Source organism: Phaseolus vulgaris, chromosome 3 (assembly GCF_000499845.2).
Source record: "Phaseolus vulgaris cultivar G19833 chromosome 3, P. vulgaris v2.0, whole genome shotgun sequence".
Taxonomy (NCBI): Eukaryota; Viridiplantae; Streptophyta; class Magnoliopsida; order Fabales; family Fabaceae; genus Phaseolus; species Phaseolus vulgaris.
This window is the reverse complement of record NC_023757.2, coordinates 48,080,022-48,103,052: the sequence shown is the minus strand read 5'-3', so window position 1 is coordinate 48,103,052 and position 23,031 is coordinate 48,080,022. Positions and strand designations below refer to the sequence as shown.

At 34.3% G+C, this 23,031-nt stretch overlaps 4 protein-coding genes across 4 annotated transcripts; 2 read left to right on the top strand and 2 right to left on the bottom strand.

Annotated features, from left to right (window-relative positions):
• Positions 1–331: 331 nt before the first annotated feature.
• Positions 332–1,167, top strand: LOC137805682 (protein MAIN-LIKE 2-like). Its single transcript, XM_068605621.1, has 2 exons — positions 332–580; positions 673–1,167. Exons 1-2 carry the CDS (start codon positions 332–334, stop codon positions 1,165–1,167), a joined length of 744 nt encoding a protein of 247 aa, XP_068461722.1.
• Positions 1,168–2,785: 1,618 nt separating this feature from the next.
• Positions 2,786–4,746, bottom strand: LOC137805681 (protein FAR1-RELATED SEQUENCE 5-like). Its single transcript, XM_068605620.1, has 4 exons — positions 4,612–4,746; positions 4,450–4,525; positions 2,916–4,291; positions 2,786–2,803 (listed from the first exon to the last, which is right to left on the bottom strand). Exons 1-4 carry the CDS (start codon positions 4,744–4,746, stop codon positions 2,786–2,788), a joined length of 1,605 nt encoding a protein of 534 aa, XP_068461721.1.
• Positions 4,747–5,822: 1,076 nt separating this feature from the next.
• LOC137808307 (uncharacterized membrane protein At3g27390) lies at positions 5,823–9,280 on the bottom strand. Its single transcript, XM_068609345.1, has 9 exons — positions 8,981–9,280; positions 8,709–8,817; positions 8,414–8,609; positions 8,167–8,300; positions 7,610–7,898; positions 7,415–7,521; positions 7,163–7,334; positions 6,419–6,867; positions 5,823–6,205 (listed from the first exon to the last, which is right to left on the bottom strand). The coding sequence occupies exons 1-9, from the start codon at positions 9,069–9,071 to the stop codon at positions 5,956–5,958; spliced, it is 1,797 nt and encodes a 598-aa protein (XP_068465446.1). The 5' UTR covers positions 9,072–9,280; the 3' UTR covers positions 5,823–5,955.
• Positions 9,281–13,078: 3,798 nt separating this feature from the next.
• On the top strand, positions 13,079–21,473 carry LOC137808306 (B3 domain-containing protein Os01g0234100-like). The gene is made up of 7 exons (XM_068609344.1): positions 13,079–17,332; positions 17,554–17,616; positions 18,304–18,335; positions 18,428–18,584; positions 18,680–18,886; positions 20,324–20,408; positions 20,502–21,473. Exons 1-7 carry the CDS (start codon positions 17,174–17,176, stop codon positions 21,248–21,250), a joined length of 1,452 nt encoding a protein of 483 aa, XP_068465445.1. The 5' UTR covers positions 13,079–17,173; the 3' UTR covers positions 21,251–21,473.
• The last annotated feature ends 1,558 nt before the right edge of the window (positions 21,474–23,031 follow it).

The window sequence follows — 23,031 nt, the reverse complement described above, 5'->3', positions numbered from 1 at the left end:
AAATAATCCGGTAGTCTTTTTGAATAGTTCCGGATTACATAGGTTTTTGGATTAAATAATCCGATAGTCTTTTTGAATAGTTCCAGATTACATAGGTTTTCGGATTAAATAATCCGGTAGTGATTAATTAGTTATATAATCCGGTATGTGTTTTTTAATTGTTGGTTTCGGATTACATAATCCGGTAGTATTAATTTTAGGATTTCAGATTAGCTAATCCGGAAGTGACTTTTTTTTGGAGTTTCACTTATGCAATCTTGTTTAGTTTATTTTGTTTCCAGTTGAAGAACTTTTTTTTAAGATTATGTGCCATGGTTCACCTATGATAGATATGGCTAAAACAAGAGGTGGTGGATCTCAAGGTCATGATCGAACAAGACCAACGACATCCGTCCGTAGAAGAGATCGAGGTGTTGTGGAGGAAAGAATTGGTGATGTTAATATTGATAATGACAATCAACAAGAATTACAAGATGATAGGCAAATGGACCAGGGAGAAGGGTTTCCTGGAGGACCTTCTGATATGTCTTTGCTGGTAAATTTTGCTGACCGTGTTGCTGTTAAGCTTTGGGATGGTGAGGTAAGAACGAAAAAACCTTCAATTAAATTGTTTTTGTTAATTATTGTTTAAATTGATTTAATTATATTAAATATATACAAATTTTGTATTAGGATCGGGGAGAACTTAAATTGGTATCTCACGGTAGGAAATTACGTAAATTTGGGATGCCTCATGCTGAGATTGAAATTCTTATACAAAATTCTGGATTATTTAGTCTGTGCAATATAAGCTATGAGGTGGGGGACAGGGGGTTGATTTCAGCCTTTGTTGAAAGGTGGCATGCTGAGACAAACTCCTTCCACCTTCCCATAGGTGAGATGACCATCACACTTGATGATGTGTCATCTTTTTTACACCTCCCCATTTTGGGTCAATTCCCTACGTATGTGCCCTTAGAGTACAACGGAGCTGCAACTATTTTAACTGAGTTATTAGGGGTGGAGGAGGCTCGTGGGAAGGCTAAGATGAGACAGTGTCGAGGTGTCCACGTGCGATTGAGTTGGCTTCGAGATATATATGCGGAATGTTGCGCTCAAGAGGCTTGGGAGTGTGGTGCTAGAGCTTACTTGTTGCATGTGGTTGGATGCACTATTTTTGCAGATTAAAGTGCCACATCTGTATCTGTTTCGTACTTGTTGTTATTCAACAATCTTCGTATGTGCGGTGGATACGCATGGGGAGCAGCAACACTTACACATTTATATGAGCAGTTGAAGGATGCCTCCTACTTTAACACAAAGCAGTTGGGCAGTTATGTGACACTTGTTCAGGTATGAAACCATACAAATAATTAGCAATCACATGTTACATTCCATAATTTTTTGTATTAAATATTTTATAATTAATATAATGGAATTACGCAGGCATGGATTTATGAGCACTTCTCGGGCATGGGAAGAAGGGATATTATCCCTCATATGACGAGGTACATCCACGGGCAGCACGATACATTGTTGCCCATCAGATTTGTGCGGGTGCATTTGGATGGGCTCACACACGATGATGTCAGCTGGACTCCATATGAGGACCACAAATTGAGCAGGCCATTTGAGACCATTTATTTATTCTTGGGTCACCTACGATTGGGCAGCTTATCACAGAGACATATGCCCGAGGGTGTGTTGCGCCAATTTGGCTACGAGTAGAGCATTCCACCATCACCGATGCCCACTGAGAGTCCTGGTGCACATGTCATTGATCAAAGGTGGTTGCAATTTGATCACCACTTGGTGACAGGTTTGACAGCTGCTTCTAGTCCATCTGCATGTGTTCCTGAGTACATGTCTTGGTTCAGGACGGTGCCACACCCATACATTTGCAGAGGTGAGCTTGGAGATCGACCCAGTGTTGTACCACGTCATCGCCTTTGTAGTCCAAATGCTGAGCAGGCAGGTCTCTCGTCTCAAGATGAGCGTGCACATTCGGTAAGTTTTTTTTTTTTTTATTGTTATGTGATTAAACAATATATTTGAGAAGTTTAATTTATTTTGAAGTTGATGCAGGGTATATTTAGGCGCATTGTTAGTATTCTCCAACGCATGATAGATTGTCGTCAGGTCACTGAAGGCACTGATGCATATGAGAGTACAGAGGCAGCACTGCATTTAGCCCGAAGCGTGACAGATGGCGGGGCGGTGTACACTAGACGATCACGTAATGTTCGTGGACGTCGTTGATATTTTGTTTTATTACATGATTGTAATAATAATAACTTTGTATGTGTACAATATGGTTTAATTAATTTATGTTGTAGTGTTTGCTATTTTATTTTTATCTGACATAAACACGAATTCATTATGAATCGGAAATGAAGTAATAAATTATGAATAAGAAGTTAAGTAATAAATTATGAATAAGAACCCCACATTATAAATTATGTCTACATCAATCGTCTCCAAGGTTCACATATGTCAGACTAATACTAATTAATTGGGTAAAAGATTGCATCCTACCAACGTAATATGATGACCATAACCTTGCCTTTGGGTAACATTGTGTACACCATAAAATGTCAGCGGTAGGTATGGGACAATCATCAACCATTTTTACCTGCACAAAGTGTGAATCATATACATGACCAATACATAGTAATCGGTGTAGACCAACATCGGTAGGGGGTGCAGTACGTAATGGGAAAATAGTAATACTTTGTTTCAAAGACAAACAAACTAAGATAATATTGTATCTGCTTACTATTAAGTATCCCATATCCGGTATTGTCATTCATTTGTCAACACTAGCCTGCAAAATACAATAATGAAATTAGATAGCATACAAGTTCAATTAATCAATGCACATGACTCTTATGAATATACACTTCATCCACTAGTAGGGATCTCTTGATATGTTCTACCCGTTGATGACCACCTAATAATGTTGCGTATTCTTCATGCCACTGAGATATTTCTTTGAATAAATCCATTCTGATAAGTGGCCATGACTCTTCACCCATCCCCAACAAGGAGGCAATAGCACGAAACCCACAATGTCCATCTGCTTTAACATCTATTACATCCAAAATATAAGGGTGACATTTCAGATAAAATTGATTAAGCATGGGAATTGCATTGGTGTTGGCCGTCACCTTAACCTTTCCCTTAGGAGTCTTCAAAGATAATGAGCTATCATTTACAATATGGATGCGATCTACATGCTCAAAATATGAAGGGATGTGTTTTGTAGACCTTTGAAATTTGTTTGTTTGATTCTTTTGGGATCCTTTTGTCTTGACTACATTAAGTGGTGCACATAATGTTGTCATGTCTGGGTAGACAATTTCACGCAACTTGTTTTTAATTGTCACTTTGCCACACATGTCAACCTGTTTGAACCGGGATAGAATGACATCCCATTCTTGTTGAATTGACAACTCAGATGATGAATCACATTCAGATAAATCTGAAAAGCCTAGTCTCGTCCACATAACATGAACTTCATTAAGAGGAATGACACCCATAGTCCTCCATGAATCCATCACAACTTCCCAAGCCTCGACAGAATCAACCAACATTTTACACTTTGCTTTAACATTCTTATTGATATGAAACCGACAAAGAAGGTTTCTTGCTTTAAGAAACACAATATTGATGGCATTCATCAAAGCAAGATCTCTATCACAAACAATGACTTCAGGCCCCACATGCGATGTCAAAAGTGACCCTCTAAATTGTTGTAGTGCCCATATGAAGTTCTTTTCCTTCTCGCTAGATAAGAATGCAAAACCAGCAGAAAAGGACAAACCTGTACAAGTCACACCAAAAATCTCAAGCAAAGGCAGTCGATACTTGTTTGTTTTGTAAGTCGTATCCATCAAGAATACAATGTTAAATGCATTCAAAAGTTTCACAGCATCAGGATGGGTCCAAAAAATATCACTAACAATATTGGAAGACTCATGACACGTACTCCAGTGAAGATAGTTGTCACGGTCTAACAACATCATTAATTGTTGTAATTCAGTTCGTGGTCCTCTAACTGATCTCTTGTATGAGTATCTTGCATTGTATACTTGCTTTATTGTTGTCATATTATCCTCATTATTCTCCTTCAAAGTACGTAGTATGCTACTCGGTTTAACCATGCTTTTAGTCATATGAACAAGCATGGAATGTTCATTCGCTTTTAATCTGCCCGCATATGGATGACCAACTAATGTATCATACAAATCATGATTATGAGTACCACATATTACCTTAAGTACCCAACCTTGACCCTTTCCAATAGGTTTACCTTGCAATTTAAAGGGACATTGACATTTTCGAGTACCAGTTACAGTAACCTCCAAACCATCCTTATACTTTTTGTAACTACCCCCCCCCCCCCCCCTTCACAACCTAACAAGACATATGTTTTTCTCCCTTACTTCCCATTTGCTATGTTAGACCTACTAATGACAATAACAAAACCAAGTCTATAAGCAACCCTACGGACCCATTCAAGTAAGTCTTCTCGCGAAGGAAAAACCTACACAAAGTTATTCCAACAATATTACAAAAACACTTCTTCAAATTATAAAGCAATAAACATAAATAGAATGAAATTTTATTCACCTCATCTGTTGTAAAATGAGTACCATAATCCTCTTCAACTAATTCATGTTGATGCACAAAATTCATTAATTCTTCCATATATATCATTTCTACTTCATCCGATCTTTTTGTAATCAATCCAACCTCCATGTCCATACTTACACCTTCATTCATAAAACATAAATTTCTATTTTATTCTAATTTTCATAAATTCACACAAGTATGCAAAATAAAAACAACATTCAATTACCCTTCCGGATAGTGTAATCCATAAGTAAAATAGTACCTTCCAGATTAGATAATCCGTAATGCATTTCACAACTTCAAAGTGACTTCCGGATTGTTTAATCCATAAGTCAAATTAAAACAGCAAATTGCATTCCGGATTACATAATCCATAAGTCATATTTAAAGTTCTAAAATGACTTCCGAATTACGTAATCCATAGTTCATTTTAATGTACCAGATTACACAATTCGGAAAAGTGAGTATGTTTGTTCCGGATCCGGTTTACCCCCGGTTTAACTAATCCAAAACACTTTAATGTTGTCTTACGGATTGTAAAAACATTCCGGATTATAGGGGTGGATAACATGAAGTTCATTGCACCGATTATACAATCCGGTGATCTAGCGGATTAACCCAATCCGGAGAAATAAGTGTTTAAAGCACAAAGACTTACCTACGAACGGAGAATACGAGCAGTGAAGACCACCCACCACAACAACAGCACCACCACCACAGTTACCACCACAAGCACCACCACAAGCACCACTATCACCACCGGCAAGCACCAAACACCAAACACCAAGGACCAAACACCTTCGTTTTCACTATGCGTAGAAAGGTAAAACAAATTTTCTATTTTTATCTTTTTTTACTGAAGGATAAATTTGGAATTTTAAAAGTATATGGGGTGGCTGAAGAAGGGATGGAGGTGCAGGAAGAAGCACGCCTAAAATAGATAGAAAAAGATACAACAGTTCACTGGTCCATCCTAAACTAGCCCAATACTGTAGCTACATTGGCTAGAATGGCTACAGCGTACAGTGTGAATTAGAATGAAGATATTTATTAATTCATTTTCATCTATAACAAATTTGATCTATTTAAAATTCATCAACAGTTTTTAGAAGATGGGACATCCAATGCACCCCTAATATAATATCTTAAAAAATAAAAAATATGTTTTCAGATTTATTTTTATAAAAAAAAAAAAAATGCAAAAAATATTTAAAAACATATTTTGAAACCTTAATAAAAAGTTTGAAACTGTTTACAAACCATGAACCAAACCAAAATTGAAGTACAGCAGGGGAAAGGAATTTACAATGATTCATTGACAATGTCAGAAAAGAAAACTAGTCAAACATTTTCATCGGAGGCAACTGATACTATAGACCTATTGGATCTTCCAGCAGAATCTTTCTCCAGATCCAAATATTTAGTAACTAAAACCTTTTCACAAATATCTACTACATCCCCTGAATCAGTAGCTAAAGCCTTTCCTGAAACGTCTTTCTCCATAGAATGAGTAATCAAAGCTTTAACAATCTGACGAAATTTCCTTCTGTATGTTGGCAGCTTCGATACTCCTCTTATCATTCCAATCATCCTGACAATTAATGTATTCATCATTGCACACTCATCAGTCAAATTCATTAAAACTTTATCAAAATATATTCTTAGTATCATATCTTATGGTAAAAGATTTGTTCTTTTTATCTATCAAGCAATGATACTTCATAGAGTGAAAACGCCACCCTTAACAACATTTTACTCACACAACAAATCCAGAGATTGATTCTCTACTTCATTGATCACTTACCTTCTGGAAATTCCCTCCATTTGGGCAGCTTTAAGAGCATCAGGTATCATTAAACCACCGTTATCCCAAGCCTCCTGGCGTTGCTTGTTGCCTCCAAAGAGAACAACTTTTTCCAAGTATCTCACTTCAGCTTCCCCCAATTTGATGACCCTTATCTGTTCCTTCAGAACCATCACAGGATTGAAGAACCAATCCATCAACTTATCCTTTGGCCTGTTTAAGTAGGTAATCTCAAAGTCCTCAAGTAGCAATACACCACTTGAATTGGCTTTGATGGAGAAGATAAGTGCTTGTAGGAGTGAATAACAAGGCAACCCAACACCAACTATGGAAGCTTCATTTATATTCTTTCCCCTCATCCATTCACAGAGATCAGCAGCTGTAAGTACATTAGCATCCAATAATTCCTTGCCTCTCATCTCACAGTACTTCATCATATTTCCCCAGATCTGTACATTATGATTTAAAAACAACATATATTTAGTACCTCGTTTTTTTGTTTTGTTCTTTATAATTATTATAAAATCATTTCACAAGCTTTCTTCATTAACCCTTAGATGTGCCAAAGAGCCTATTTATTTCTTGGTTTGACTTAGGCAGGCAGCATCCATGCAGCTAATTGTGTAATCTAAGGATAACATTTTGAACAAAATTTACAGTTTCGGTTTAAAGTGGCATGATTGGAGAGTCTATTTGCTAATGTTTTAAACTAACCTAATCAACATTAGGTGAACAACTGCTTACCTGCACCATTTTCACTTCTTGAATGGCCTCTCTAACAGATCTTGAAGGAGCTAAGTTTGGCATAAAGATTGCAGGCGGGTCCATCGAAGTGTTTAATCTGCTTCCACCCACACTGGTTCCTCTCACAGAAAACTCTGATGATTGAGAAGCTTTTCTCTTTCGATACTGGGGCCTGGCTGCAAGCAAATTGAATGCTGATGTTAACGGAATAAATGGCAGATAGTAAAGAAGACTAATTGGGAAAGTGTGTACTTTGGTAAGAATGTCCCCTCCCGAAGATAGAGCCAATCGTTTGTATATTCATCAAATTCAGCAACCATTGCAATCAGATAGGCTAAACCTCTACGGAAAGATCTTTCCTACGCCCACAGGAAGGTTAAAAGGTGAGATAAAAGCAAAGATTCAGCAAAGGAAATAGGGAATGAAGAATAAAAAAAGTGATCAAACCTGAAATACTATAACAGTTGCATAAATTCCAAAAAAAATGCCTGATAAAATAGCCAATAATATGCTGGCAAGGACAACTAGTGGCCACACAAATATTGTCAAACCAGCAATGGGGACACAAACTGTTTCAAGGAATGGACCTTCTCTGCTAATCAAATCATGCAAAAGTCTGAACCAGCCCTTGAACAGCATGTAGGGGCTCTTTACTATAGCAATTGCAGTGAAAAGAGGAATCTCCACAACTAGCCCCAGTATTCCAACAATGACACATCCAGGAACATGAATCAACCTATAAAACAAGTTTCAAAGGTGAGTAAAGGCTACTCCTTTAATAAAAAATTTTGCAAATAAAAGTCAAAGCATTCAAAAGATATATGAATATGCAGTATGAATTTCCCTTTGAGTTAAAAGAAGCTAAAAATTTTCTATACTTTGAGATAACTGTCATTCAATAAATAAAAAATCACTCTAACTCGTACCAATCTATGATTAGATAACTGTATATAAATCTTTTACAATATTTACATTAACATTAAACTTAATATCATGACCTTTACCTTAGTCTCTGACGCTCATCTGAGGTAGGTGATTCTCGTAGTTCCTTTAAGAAACTTGGGTATGAATGGTAACACATATCTGCAAAATCCCTAACCACAGTGCAACTGCCTCTGATAGTTCCATATGTTCCATCCTGAGTTCAGTGAGAATCCACAAATGAACTAATAACTTGTACACTAAGCAAAAAACATGCTAATAAAATTTAACCAACAATCTTGATTAGTAAAGAACATCTCAGAAACTCACCACAATACAGTGAGAAAATTTCTTGGACTCGTTATCATGTCTGAAGGCCTCAAAAGTTGAAACCCAAGGGGTAAAGAAGCCATGCCCCACTCCGACAAGAACGCTTCCCGCTATGCCTAGACCCAACCACAAGACAAACAAGGCGGGCAAAGCAATCAAAATAGCAACTTTCAAGGCTGCATCAAACATATGAATCCTACAAAGACAAACACACCATCCTCATTCATCATATGAAATAGAATTGCTGAATTGAAATTCTAGAAAGGAAAGAGGGGAGCCGTAGAAATTATTTTACTTCAAAAGGGTGTAAACAGTCCAAGCCACATGTGCCGGAAACAGCGCCAGAATCACCCCAACGTTGCCTAAAATAAGAACCAGACCAGCAATAGGACCCACGACTATGCCTGCAGAACTTAAAGAAAAACTCAATAACCCACCATCCAAATTCACCTCAGATTTCACAACATGAGAAAAAAGCAGCAAAAGAAAGAAAAACCAAATCTTTAGAAGTCAATATTCAATCATGAACCATAAAGTGTGAAAAAAAAGTTAAAGAAAAAAGAACACCTTTTAAGGCACCCAGGAAGAAAGCATAGAGGAACACAGAGACCACATAAGAAGCCTTCATCCAACCTTTCAAAAAGCTAGGAAAATCCATGGTTCAAAATCAGATATACGTTGCAACAGAGGGAAGTTGAAAGCTGTAACGGAAATTGGAATGAGGCTTTGAAGGCATATGCAGAAAATGAATTGGCAAGTGAGACAAGTTAGTTGAGTCAAAAAACGAAATTGTAAAGCGGCAAAAGAGACTTGCGTTGCAAGAAGATGACAAAACTGAAACTCAGCTAAAAAACAAATCGTTTATTCAAGATGTTCGTAACCAAAAAGTAATATAAGCACGGAAAAGCGAGGACAAATCAGAGGCTGCTGACAATGACTTTTGATTATTGATTATTCAAATCATGATAAAGTTTATGTTTATGGAATTAATTTATACAAATCACAATAAGTGTCCAACTTTTATTACGTTTTTTTTTGTAAATTATTATACTTTTCAGTAATTATTTGTGGTGTGTACCACTTTTACTCGCAAATAATTTTCCTTTATTTTATTGACAAGACAACAGATTCGAATTGCAGTCTAATTCATTGAATCAACTGTTCTATTGGTGTTCAGTGCCATATATAAGATAAAATAAAAATTAACTTATACAATCAAAATTTAAACTTGTAGAATTTTTTATTAATTATTATAGTATTTAGTAATTATTTATTGGTGCAAACCAGATTTACTTACAACTAATCGTGGTAAAAACTTGGTTATTGTAGTGGTTTTTTAGTTACATTCTTTTATTAACAAGAGATTCGAGTTGTAATCTAATGCATTGAACCAACGGGTACATTGATGTGAAATATGAGATAAAATAAAACCTATTTCAATAATTAAAAACTATAAAAGACTAAGTTTAATTATTCTTTCTTAGACTAAGTGTAATTATTATTTGTTAGACTAATTGGATACCACTGTACTCTTTAGCGACATATTAATTAAATATTACAAGCTTATTTATATTATTTAGAAATCTCCATCGCATATGATAAGATTTTTTTAATAGAAACAAAATATTTTATTTTTTAATATTCTAATCCAATATATCCCTTACATTCATGGATAAAATGAAATGCAAAAAATTAAAAATGTTGTTAAGTTAAATTGATATCATGCAACAATTTTAAATTATACTTGTTTGAATTGCTTTATGTTATTTTTTTACCTGAACTCTATAAATTTTGTTCTTAAAAGAGGAAAACAAGATGTTTAAGTTAGTTTTAATGGTGGAAAATAATTATATATGATAGATAAATAGTGGATTAAGTGTAAGTTGACATACAACTCTATATCACCATTAGATATTCATCTATCATCTTCTAACTTTAAGGTATAATATGTTATAGAAAAAATGTTACTATAACTGTATAGTAAAAATAAGTTTACTAGAATAAGTTTATATATAGCTAATCTCCATTTCCAATATAAAATAAGTTGCATCAAACAATTTTATATTGCCTATCTTATTCTTTTATAAGTAATTATTAAAATTAAACTCTTATTTTATTTAGTCTTCTGTACATTTATTTTAAAAAAGTTGGTTTACTATAATTTTTTTGCGAAAAAATGGTTTATAAGATATAAATCTTTAATAGACACAATTTGAGTTGATGAGAAACATATTATATATGTTTTAAGATATATCTTGAAAAGTACTAAGAAAAATATTTAAATATTTTTATGTATATAGTAACTGTATTTTAGAAAAACACAAAATAATCTCAGCTTTAAACATATTTATTTATTTAAATTTTTCAAAAATAAAACATTAGCTTTATAAAGAAAGTGAAGGACGAGAAGGTCAAACACAATTATTGTACATAACGTAAGGGCTTAACTAATCCTAACACTTAAACAAAAAACTAATACTAATATTCAAATGCCTTATTTAACAGCTGGTTTCACATAATACAGGTTAGTCAGCTGAAGTTGTGGGATTCCGTTTTTCCTTTCATGTTTCTTCTTTTATTGGAATTACATGTGTATTTTATTTTTGGTGTCTCATATTCTAAAAGGGAAATTTAATTTGTTGAAAAATACCCACAAATCTCAAACCTAATGAAAGTCAATTTAATATAAATATATATTTAAGAAAGGAAAACTAAAAAATAATATGACTTATAATAAATTTCAAATTATTAATATAAATGTATTTAGAAAGTGTGATAGAAAATATATTACAAACATTTTTTTTGAGACGTCTATTATTTTTAGGCATGCTATGTTAAGACGTGCTAAAAGATGTAATCACGTTGCAATCTATAAAATGATAATAATTCGGAGGATATGGCTTTTGTTTTTTTTTCTCATGATTACAAGAACTTGTTTTTTCATGATAATAATTCGGAGGATAATTGATTATCCTAAAGGGAAATCAACCATCATAAGTAAATAGCATATTGTTTGGGTCGATTTTATGCTATCAACATTTAAATTTAATCAATTAGATGTAATAACAAGTTTTAGATTTTTGTTCTTAAAGATAATTAATTAGACATAGTAAATTATGTGTGAAATCAATTAAAAGATCATATACTTTTTAATTCCTAATGCTTTATAGATTAGCTGAGATTGATGTTATATTAATGTATGCAACATTCTTCTTAATGTGACAAGACTTTTGGAAGAATAAAAAAACTTCTAATGACAATTTACTCTTAAAATGTCATAAAATTAAAGTGAATTTTTATTAATTTAAAAATTTATTAACTTTTAATACCTTTCGATTTATACTTGAAAAGTGTAGATAAAAAAGGACATTGTATATAAATATTGAGAGATTTTTTTTAAAAGAATTAATAAAATGTAGGATGAGATATGATTTTAAATACGTGAAAACGCTAGTAAAACATGGTTTGAGAATCAAAGGAAGGTTTCTACATTTCATTAGATCAAAGATTGGGACATCAAGTGACATGCATACATGACATGATGGCGAGTTATAAGTGACGAGATCACTTGAGCAAAAACTTCTACAATGGGAGAAATGTCTCTATTTTGTAAATTTGTATTTCGTGGACCTTTATAGTGTATTTTTAGTGAAGAAACTAGATGATCATAAGGATTGTTAATTTTGGGAGTGTGGTATTGAATTGTGATGAAAGATCACATAATTGATTGAGAACACCAATAACAATATGACTCATCATTTAGTTTGTGAGAATCCATATTGCTAGTTGTTCCCACATCTCTTATTGAGTTGCACCACCAAACCTTAGTAGGAGAAATGCTTGGACATAGAGGAAAAGGACTTGGATAAAGACCTAGACGAGTATCTTGAGTTAGATGAAAATAACTAAGGATAAATAGAATCAAAATATGTTGATGAAATTATCTAACCATGACACTAAGATAAAAGATGAATCTTGCGGGATCTAAGGTAAAAGACATGGGTGATTCCATTTAGTCAATATTTTTTTTTATTTGACTTGGATATATCTAGATTCAAATATTTTGTACTTATCAATCATCTTCTTTTTTATACTTTAACATTTGATTTGTTAGATGTGAATGTTAGTTATTATTCATTATAACATGTATGTTTTTTACTTTGCTTTATGTGTTATGAAGAATTTTAGTTTAAAGCATATCACGTAAAAATATTTGATAATTGAGTAAATGAATAAGAATAACAAATAGGTAACAAGGATAAAATCATAAAATCATTGTTTGAATACTTCATGTATAGTTATTTATTTTAAGGTGTTATAGAAATAGTTTAGTAAAATAACTTTGTTTAGAAAGAAAAAACCGGTTAAATTTTTTTAGTCATTCACTTTTTCTAAAATATCTAAAATTAATTAAAAAAATTAAAAAAATTAGATCTTAAGGTTAATTTTATCTTTGAATGAGAACTGCAAACAACTCACATACTATGCATGATGACTGTACTTATTGTGATGTTGAATCACTAATTCAACGAAGAATTATGAATATTTATGACCAGTCTGTTATTAGTTACAAATTAATGATTATATAAGTTAGTTAAAAACTTCTCTCTTAATATGATTGAAATACTGAATTATTTTTTTTATCTTTCTCTTTATTATATGATACTCAATTAGTCTGTGTGTGAGATTTTGAGTGTGTTAACTCTATTGTGGTTGCTATCTTCACAATAGTATCTAAAGCAAGGTTCTTGATCGCGAACCTGTGAGACAAAAAGAATGTTGACTGGAAATCATGATCAACGATGAGTTTTCGATGTCAATACCGTTCTTAATGACAAGAGCTATGATAGGTGGTGTATCCAAATGAAGGGGTTGATACGAGTCATGTGCCTTGGCGATCAAGTTGTTGGAGACAATATGACTGAAGCCCAGAAGTTCATCTTCAAATTTCCAAGAAGAAGGATGGTAAGACATTATTCTTGATTCATCAGTGTGTCGATGATGTGAATTTTGAGAAGATTTTCGGTGTGGCAAATCAAGAAGGTGAAGTTTTCTAGATAATGTAAAAACAATATGAACTTTTGTGGACACCATCTTTAATTACTTCACTAAGATTCGATCCTTGACAAACCACTTGAAGGGATGCGAATAGGTGATGAAAGTTGCTGGTTGAGAAAGTCTTCGAACATTAACTTCAAAATTCTCGATCATATTGTGGTTGCGATATAGGAGTCAAAGTATCTTGAGTCCCTCAAGATTGAGGAACTGCAAAATTCCTTAGAGGTACATGAACAGAGGATTAAGGAGAGGAATCCTGGCAGGAACTCTTATCAAACTTTAGAGACACAAGTGGGCAAAAGGTTATCTAGACAAAGGAACATGCAAAGAAAAGGAAAAGGCAATTGGAAAAATGATAAAAGAAAGAACTACGAAGAAGCCAATCAAGACCCAAGTTCATAGTTCTTATTCAAAAAGAACAAGAAAACTGATAAAAAAAAATGATACAAGGTTTCAATTTTAGAAACTTTGACCACTTTGCATCTAAGTGCAAATTTAATCTTGACAATGGCGGAAAGGATGCCAAAACAAGAATGGCTCAGGGGCAGAGTCAGAAAAGGGGTTAGTGTTGCTCATGGTCACAACCATAGATGAGCATGGCAAGAGTGATTACTTGTATCTTGATACTGGGTCCCAAGGAGTGGTTCGTGAGTTGATGAGATTGACAAGAACAAAGTGAAATTTGCAGATCATATTTTCATTGATGCAGAGAGAATAGGAAAAATTTCAATTTAGAAGAAAGATGACACACACTCATACATTTCCAATGTAATGTATGTTCGTAAGATGGAGAGTAACTTGCTAAGTCTTGGTTAACTGCTGAAAGAAAAGCTATACATTATCAATAAAAGATAGAGTGTGGAAGGTTTTTGATGTCAACAACAACATATTGAAATTGAAAGCTCCACTATATAGCAATAGAACTTCCAGGTTTGGAATTCAGGTGGATGGACTATCATGAAAGCTGGAAATGGCACCAAAGGTATGGTTATTTGAATTTCAAGAGCCTTGACATGCTCAATAAAATTGGTATTGTGATTGAAATACCTGCTATTAGAACCCCTAATGAGTTATGTAGCGAGTGTCTTACAAGTATGTAGACTAGGAACTCACTTGTCAGTCAAAACACTAGAGACAGTATATTCAGATGTTTGTGGTCCTTTTGAGGTGAACTCATCAAGTGGTAATAGGTATTTTATGAAGTTATCTTAATAGTTGTTGGCATTCTGAATAAATGTCCTACAAGGAGATTTAATGAAATCACTCCTAAAGAAGCATGGTCAGGGTTGAAACCAAATGTTAGTCACTTGAGAATCTTTGACTCTATTTGCTACTAACATGTCCCTGATTAGACACTTGAGAATCTTTGACTCTATTTGCTACAAACATGTCCCTGATTTGTCACTTAAGAATCTTTGACTGTATTTGCTACAAACATATCCCTGATGTGCAGAGAAAGAAATTGAATTATAGGGATGAAAATTTGATTTTGCTTGGATATCATTCTACAAGTGCATCTAGAGTACAATAGTCTGACTCAGCATGATGCTTAGTACAGACTTGAAGATTGATGAAACTCGGTACTCGAATTGGAATGATAGAAATAACGATCCAGGAAGACAAACAATGATGAACAACAACCAGGATCAGAAATTCATAATGAAAGAAGACCTCAAAAAATGAGACAAGCTCCATTAAGATTAAGTGACTATGAAGTCTTTCTAGACTTACAAGTCCCAGCTGAAGGTGACTTGGAACCAATGAGCTTTGAGGAAGCAGTGAAGGAGACACGATTGAGAAGAATCACAATTGAAGACTCACTCCACTGCTAATGGGGAGGAAAGCAATTGTTGTGAGATACGTGTATAAAGTGAAATTAAATCCAAAGGGTGAGGTAGTCAAATACAAGGGTAGGCTTGTAACAAAAGGTTTGTTCCAAAAACAATCTTGGACCATGATGAAGTTTTTATCTTGGTTGCAAGACTAGAAACCATAAAACTAGTGGTCTTTGTGGCAAGTTATCTCTGCTGTTCAACACACCATATGGATGTAAAATTTGCCTTCTTAAATGGACCACTAGAGGAGAAAGTATGTGTCAGAGCCAGTTAAAGACAAAGTAGAGCAAGTGTACAAATTGCATAAAGAGCCTAGAACATAATGACTTACCGCAGCTTGGATTTGTGAAGTGCACCATGAATATCGTATATACATAAAGGGATTGATATGATTGACTTGTTAATAGTGTGTTTACATCTTGATGACCTATTAGTAACAGGAAGCAAAGGAAGAAATGATGCATTCAAGCATATGATATGAAGGCTGAATTTGAAATGAATGGAAAAATCTCTTATTTTCTTCAAATACAGTTCAAAGAAAATAAAGGTGGAATTTTCTTCCTCAAAGCGAATATAATATTGATATGTTGGAAAGATTTTCAAATGTAAGAGTTGCAGTCCAACACTTGTTGATACTGAAAATACACTCGACAAGTCTGAAGGAGATCAAATTGTGGACAATACTCTATACTGGCAAATGGTGGGTTCTCTAAGATGTGTCTTCTATACAATAATACAAGGCTTGATATTGAGACACCAAAGCGATTTCATTTGCTTGCTGTTAAGAGGTTGATCAGGTATGCTAAAGGAATAATTGAGTAGAGACTAATGTTTCCTAACATATTTAGCGGCTCTAATCACGATATGATTTGATACTCATATGTTGATTGGTATGGAGACAAAATTGACAAGAAAAGCTTTATGCATTCATGCTTTGTGGTTTTGTCTTCATGTAAGACTGAGTATATAACTGCTAGTATGTGTGCTTGCTAAGCTCTATGGCCGAAAACATTGCTTGAAAGATTGAAGATAACGACTGAGGAAAGCATGTTGTTAATGGTGGATATCAAACCATCAATAAATCTAACAAAAAATCCAGCAGTACATGGTAGAAGTAAACATATTTTTTTAAACTTTATTTTTTTTATCAATCCTTTTCTTATATTTTGGTCCACTCCGATCACTCTATCAATAAAAACATTTTTTAGTGATATATTTGAATTAAACACAGCCTATTACATTGACGGATGGAAAGTATTTTCGGAATTATCTTATTTTTAAAATATTGTTTTGGAAAGTACGTTTAGTAATATTTAAAAATAAAAATTCTAAAATATTACTTTTATTAATATTATAACAATGTTGTCTTTTTTATTATGTTTATTTTAGTTTTTTAATATTATATTTTTATTATTTGGATTTCAGGCTATTTTTTTAGTTTGTCATTATTTTAGATATTTATATCAATTTACAATCACTTTCTTTTATATATTTTATACTAGTACCATATATATATATATATATCAAAGACAGGTGTTAATTATGTGTCTGTCTCATATTTCTATTTTGAAGGTTGTTTTTAAAATCTATTTTTCCATGCTCCTATGTTGTATGCATTCCATTGCAAAATCTGAAGTTCTTGTTGGCAATTACCAACCAATTTTTACAACACCAACCCAAAGACACAACATCTAAGGTGGTGAATCCAACAGTGTCAACGTTACTGGCACATTTTGTTTTTTCTCTCTCGTCAACGATCAACCATCCATGTTGTAAACTTCTTTTCTCATTCTCTTTAAAGGTGTTGGTGATTAATTCTTTCATTCACATTTGAAACTGAAAAGGGACTCGTCTAAGAAGGTTGAAAATGGTGGTGATTGATGAAAGGAACCGCGATCGTGCGAATAGGAGGGACGTGGTGGAGTTTCCACAATATGATCAAGCTGTGACTGTGGCATATTATGGGGAGGAGTTGCATGGGGGCGTACCACTACCCCACTCCTCAAGAATGTCTCCTTTAAACATGGTTTTATTCTATCTTCTCTATCTAATAGTTTACAAAAATGTCCCAATTTTACATTTTTCTTTTTCTTTATTGTGTGTTTTGCACGTTGTGGAACAAAGGCTTTGGTGGGCGTCTTCATTCATCTTCTTGACCTTACATAGTATCAGTTTTTCATTTTGATATAAAGTAGTTCTTTCTGAGTTTGACAGTGATGAGTTGTAGCCATGTTGCACTGTTTGCAGGATAAACAAAACAAGGTGGTGGAGAATAAATACAAACGATTGAATAATAATCAGACCAAGCAAGTAAGATTTTTTATTTTTTTATTTTATCTTTCGTGCTTGCTTTTATGTTAGACTTGTAAGATTTCTGCCTTCCGTGAATTCGTGCAATTTTTTCTTTCCTTCATAGTTTTTAATAGCAAAAGGGATAGGACTTTCTAAAAAGCTAAGCCAATATGTTTGACAAGTAAAATTATTTTTGTCGCTTACAATGGAGTATCTGAGTGTTTGATTTGGTATCAATCAATATGCCCTCATTGTAGCTTAGACTTCATTGAGGAATTTGACGAGACCTTTTTCTTTCAAAATGTGTATACAAACCAAACACATTATATGTTTGCATTAGAGAATATGTCACTGCAAACTCAAGTTGTGATGATGCAAGGGATAATACTAGAGAAGTATTATGTCTGTCTGGAAATTGTGATGGAAACAACTTGAAATCATTGCAGAAAAATAATGCTCTAAATTTGCTATTAACATAGGCAACTTAAACTTTGTTGATAATGATATCCAAATAACATTTGGCTATAAGTATTTTATATTTCCTTTTTAGATCCAAGTTTAGACATTATTATGCAAGTGTATTATAAATTCTAAATCAATCACTCTTCAGAGTGTACAACTTCTGTGTGAGTTAAATGAACTCTGGCACAATTAACTGAAATTCAAAGTCTAATTGTTTTATTATTCTAACAAATTCTTCTACAGGCAACGCCTGCTGAGGCTCAGAAGTTTTCAAGGTAAGCAAATCAGCATAGTGTTGTTTAGATAATAAATTTCTTCTTTATTTGACTTAACTACGGTAAAATTGGAACATGGTATTTGCTTCCAGTTCCATGAAGGCTGCAGTAGAAGGAACATCCTCTCGTGGCGAGGTCATGTCATCTGCAGTTCTTCAAGCAGAGGAGGTCCAATCAAATTTGAGACCAGAATTTCCTAGTTTTGTGAAGTCTTTAATTAGATCACATGTTGCTAGTTGTTTTGGGATGGTGAGTATCTCAATACGCTGAAATAAAAATACTTCTATTTTAGAAACCTTATGTCATTACGTTTCACTCTCGTGTCTTCTGATTTCTTTTTGCAGGGCCTTCCTGTGTCCTTCTGCAAAAGACACTTACCGGATAAGGATACAACAATCATTTTGGAAGATGAATATGGTAAAGAATACAATACAAAATTCATTGCCTGTAAGATGGTATTGAGTGCTGGATGGAGACAGTTTTCTGCTGAGCACAAATTGCAGGAAGGTGATGCGGTGGTCTTTCAATTAGTTGAACCAACCAAATTTAAGGTGATGTTTCACATTTTTTTTGTTTAAATTTTTGTAATGGTGATTCGACATTTCGAACAGAGCATGAAGACTATGTTGCAATTAAAAAAGTTTAACAATGACGTGTGTATATCATTCACTTGCCCTTTGTGTTAGTTAGACTCGTGGCAATGTAATAGATACAATCATAACAACAAATCCCAAATATCTAACAATTGATAAATATAATTTTGGGATCACCTTGTTATTGGGTACTAATCCGTTGTGGAGGTCAATGTTATTGAAAATATATTTTCCATGGGTCCTAAACATTATATCCAGATGATAAAAGGCCATGATCTATTGCATTAGCAACATGCTTTGACAGGTACATTGTTTATCCATCATGAGCCGCTAACTGATGTGGAGGGTTTAATCACTCTCTTCCTTACTCTCTTTGTTTGGGTTCAGGGGTAAATCCAACACTATCTTTTTACCACCTTGTACAGTAAAAATGATTAAAGATTTAGGCCTTATTGATGTTATCATTTATCAACAAACAGAGCTATTTTCTTATAAAAATAGGAAAAAAAACATATATGCCATCTCTGAAGATTGTGACAAGGAGTTGGGGACAGAGAAACTTATTTTCTAGTGACTAGTGTGCTTCTGTTGGTGTGTTATACATGTTATTTTAGTGTGGGAACACTTGCAACTAAAGAAAAATATGGAGGCCTTATGGCATAATGGCAACAGTTGTGGGGCTTAAATGGTATCAGGCAAACTTCGTACTGCTAAAATGACAATCATATCCTGATTGCTATGGTTATTTTATTTGTGACAAGGAGTTGGGGACAGAGAAACTTATTTTCTAGTGACTAGTGTGCTTCTGTTGGTGTGTTATACATGTTATTTTAGTGTGGGAACACTTGCAACTAAAGAAAAATATGGAGGCCTTATGGCATAATGGCAACAGTTGTGGGGCTTAAATGGTATCAGGCAAACTTCGTACTGCTAAAATGACAATCATATCCTGATTGCTATGGTTATTTTATTTGGAGCTATATAGAATGTCATATGGTAGCAATGATGCAGATTCTTGGTGAAATAGGGCACTGTTACAATGACAACTACTGTTCCCTGATTATTAAGACAATTATCCTCTGGTCTGGACCTCTGTTAAAGAGTGTTCAAGTCCATGATTTTGCCCAAGAAGTATTCTTTGGAGTATTGGGAAAATGGGTCATTATATTGGCATACCACTTATTGTATATTTTGGGACAATAGCTGGAGTTAGTAAAAAGCTTCTCTCTTTTTTCACTTTCATAGATACTATTTTTCCTTTACTATGTAAAAGCTGATTTTGTTGTTATATCCAACTGAAACTGGTCTTTATATTGCTTTTCAGAAAACTTAAGCAAAACTTATTTTTATGCTTTTGTTTAGGTCAGGCCACTAATTGTTATACTTGATTTTCAGATTTATATAATAAGAGCTAATAATACGAGGGAACTAGACGGGGCCTTTCTGAATCTTGATAGTTGCACAAAACAAAAAATGGGAGGCAAGACTTGTTTCTCTATGCTTTTAGTTCTTTTATTATATGAATCATGAATCATCAATGTTATGGATTCTTTCTTTTGCTCATTGTTCTCAGGCAAAGATAGCACAGATACTGATGTTGTGACATGCAATAGCTCAAAGAGAAAGCATGGCAAATCTGTCCCACTAGATATCCAAAAGAAAAAGAAGGCAAACTTGTCGAGATTGAGACCCAAGGCCGGGCCATCAGTAGAACAATCAGAAAATGATAGCGAGGAAGCTCTTTCAGAAGTTGTGGAGGAGTTTAAAATGCTTGAGTTTGAAGATATGAGAGGCTTTGAAAATTTTAGCATCATAGTTGAGGGAGTGTCAATAGATGTTGAATTTCCTACCGAAGTTAGAAACAAGTACTACAGGCTATGCTGCAGTCAGCATGCATTTCTTCATGAGAATCTCATCAAGGGCATGAACTATAAGCTGATTGCTGGAATTATATCTGAAACTGTCAACATTGCTGATGCCATAAGGGTTAGTGTGATATGCACCCCACGTTTTGAATTTGCTAACTGGGACAAAACATTGCTAGCCTTTGAGCATCTGGGCATGAATGTTGAGTTTCTAAGGATCCGATTACGCCGGCTTGTAAGCATTGCTTATGAGAAAAATGATGTCTCAGAGGCCAAAAAGTACTTGGCATATAGAAATGAGCCCAGTCGTGCAGACGATGAAATAAGGATCATGGAAGTCAAGCTTGAAGAATTGAAGGGAGCATGTAATGGTTTTGGTGCTTATCTTGGGAGTTTGAAGGGCAAAGCTGAAAACTATCAGATGAAGTTTCGAAGAGAGGTCGATGCTCCTTGGTGAAACTATATATGTTTTGTGAGAAAATGTATATATTTATTGGCTCTCGTGGTTAAACATAATCTCTGGATTCTGTGACCTTAGACGGAAAATATGCTATTGTAGTATATGTTGTGGCATTTAGCATAACCATTAATATTCGCGCTCGCTTGTATGTCTTGATATTGGAGTAATTTTATATTGTGCTTGTAAACTTTCTTTTATCAACGGTATTTAGATCATGGTGTTTATCAACTGCATAATGAAATTCTTGTGATTGGAAAATTTTATTTCTGCGTTCAAACATTGGTGTTTAAACTTTGAGCAAGAGTCTGCTGTGTAAGTCATGAACCCGCTTTTCGGTGTTTCGGCCATTCCTATATATATCAAATATTAGAGAAGGAAGCATGCACCTAAATTAAAGAGTTAAATTGGTAGGGATTGTGGGGTATAAAAACTATATACCTTTCAAATGAGTGAGTCCACATAAGTGTTAACACATCAATAATTTGAATATGTTATTGTTACTGTAACTCAGAGAGAGGAAAGGAAATGTTATCATATTAACTGATGTGTGTTACAGTGTGTTGATAAAGAAGTAATTTATATACAAGGTAACACATGGGTACCCTTAACACCCCCTTAAATCATGGTTGGATTAGTCATAATCATGAGTTTATCCCGTACATGAAGAAACAATATGCCAGAAACAGGCTTGGTAAGGGGATCAACAACTTGAAAGCGTGCTGGAAGATGAAGCAGTTGAATTTTTTGATTACGAACTTGATCACGAACAAAGTGGAGGTCCAGTTCAAAATGTTTCGTTTTAGAGTGCATAACGGGATTTGCACTGAGCAGAACAACTCCAAGATTATCATAATACAGCTTTGGTTTTAAACCTTGAATGCGCAACTCAGAAAGAAGGGATTGAATCCACACAATTTCAGCAAGGAGAGCTGCAACTGCCCAGTATTCTGCTTCCGTACTACTTCTGGAAACCATTTTATGTTTGTGAGAGGACCAGGAAACAAGATTAGACCCATGTAAATACAATAGCCAGTGATGGATTTGCGGTCGTCAATGTCAGCACCCCAATCTGCATCCGCAAAACCAATAAGAGAGGTCGTCGAGTTGTGGCGAAGGAACAATCCATGTGTAATGGTGCCAACTAAATAACGAAGAATTCTCTTCACAGCTTGCCAGTGGTGAAGTTTCGGATCATGCATAAAATGAAAAACACGATTAATAGAGTAAGAGAGTTCAGGCCTAGTTATAAGAAGATATTGAAGTGTACCAACAACTGACCTATACAGGGAAGGATCATTGAATGATTTAGAAGAATTTTGTTGGAGACGCGAATAGGATGTCATAGGTGTGGGTTGAGATTTAGCATGGAGCATATTTTTTTTTTGTAACAACTCACATATGTATTGGTCCTGAGAGAGATGCATGTCACTAGTAGATGTTCGAGAAACTTGAATTCCTAAAAAATGATGAAGACTACCTAAATCTTTTAATGCAAAAGAAGAACGCAAAGTGGTAATGAGGTTAGTAATTTCAGTAGGTGAAGATGTAGTGATGATTATATCATCAACATAAACCAGGACAAACATAGTATAAGATGAAGTGAATTTAGTAAACACAGAGGTATCACTTATGATAGGACAAAAACCAAGATCACATAAAGTTGTGCTAAGTTTAGAAAACGAGGACCTGGGTGCTTGCTTGAGGCCATAGATAGCCTTGTGTAATTGACATACAAGAGTGGGATCATGGGAGATAAAACCTGGTGGTTATTGGATATA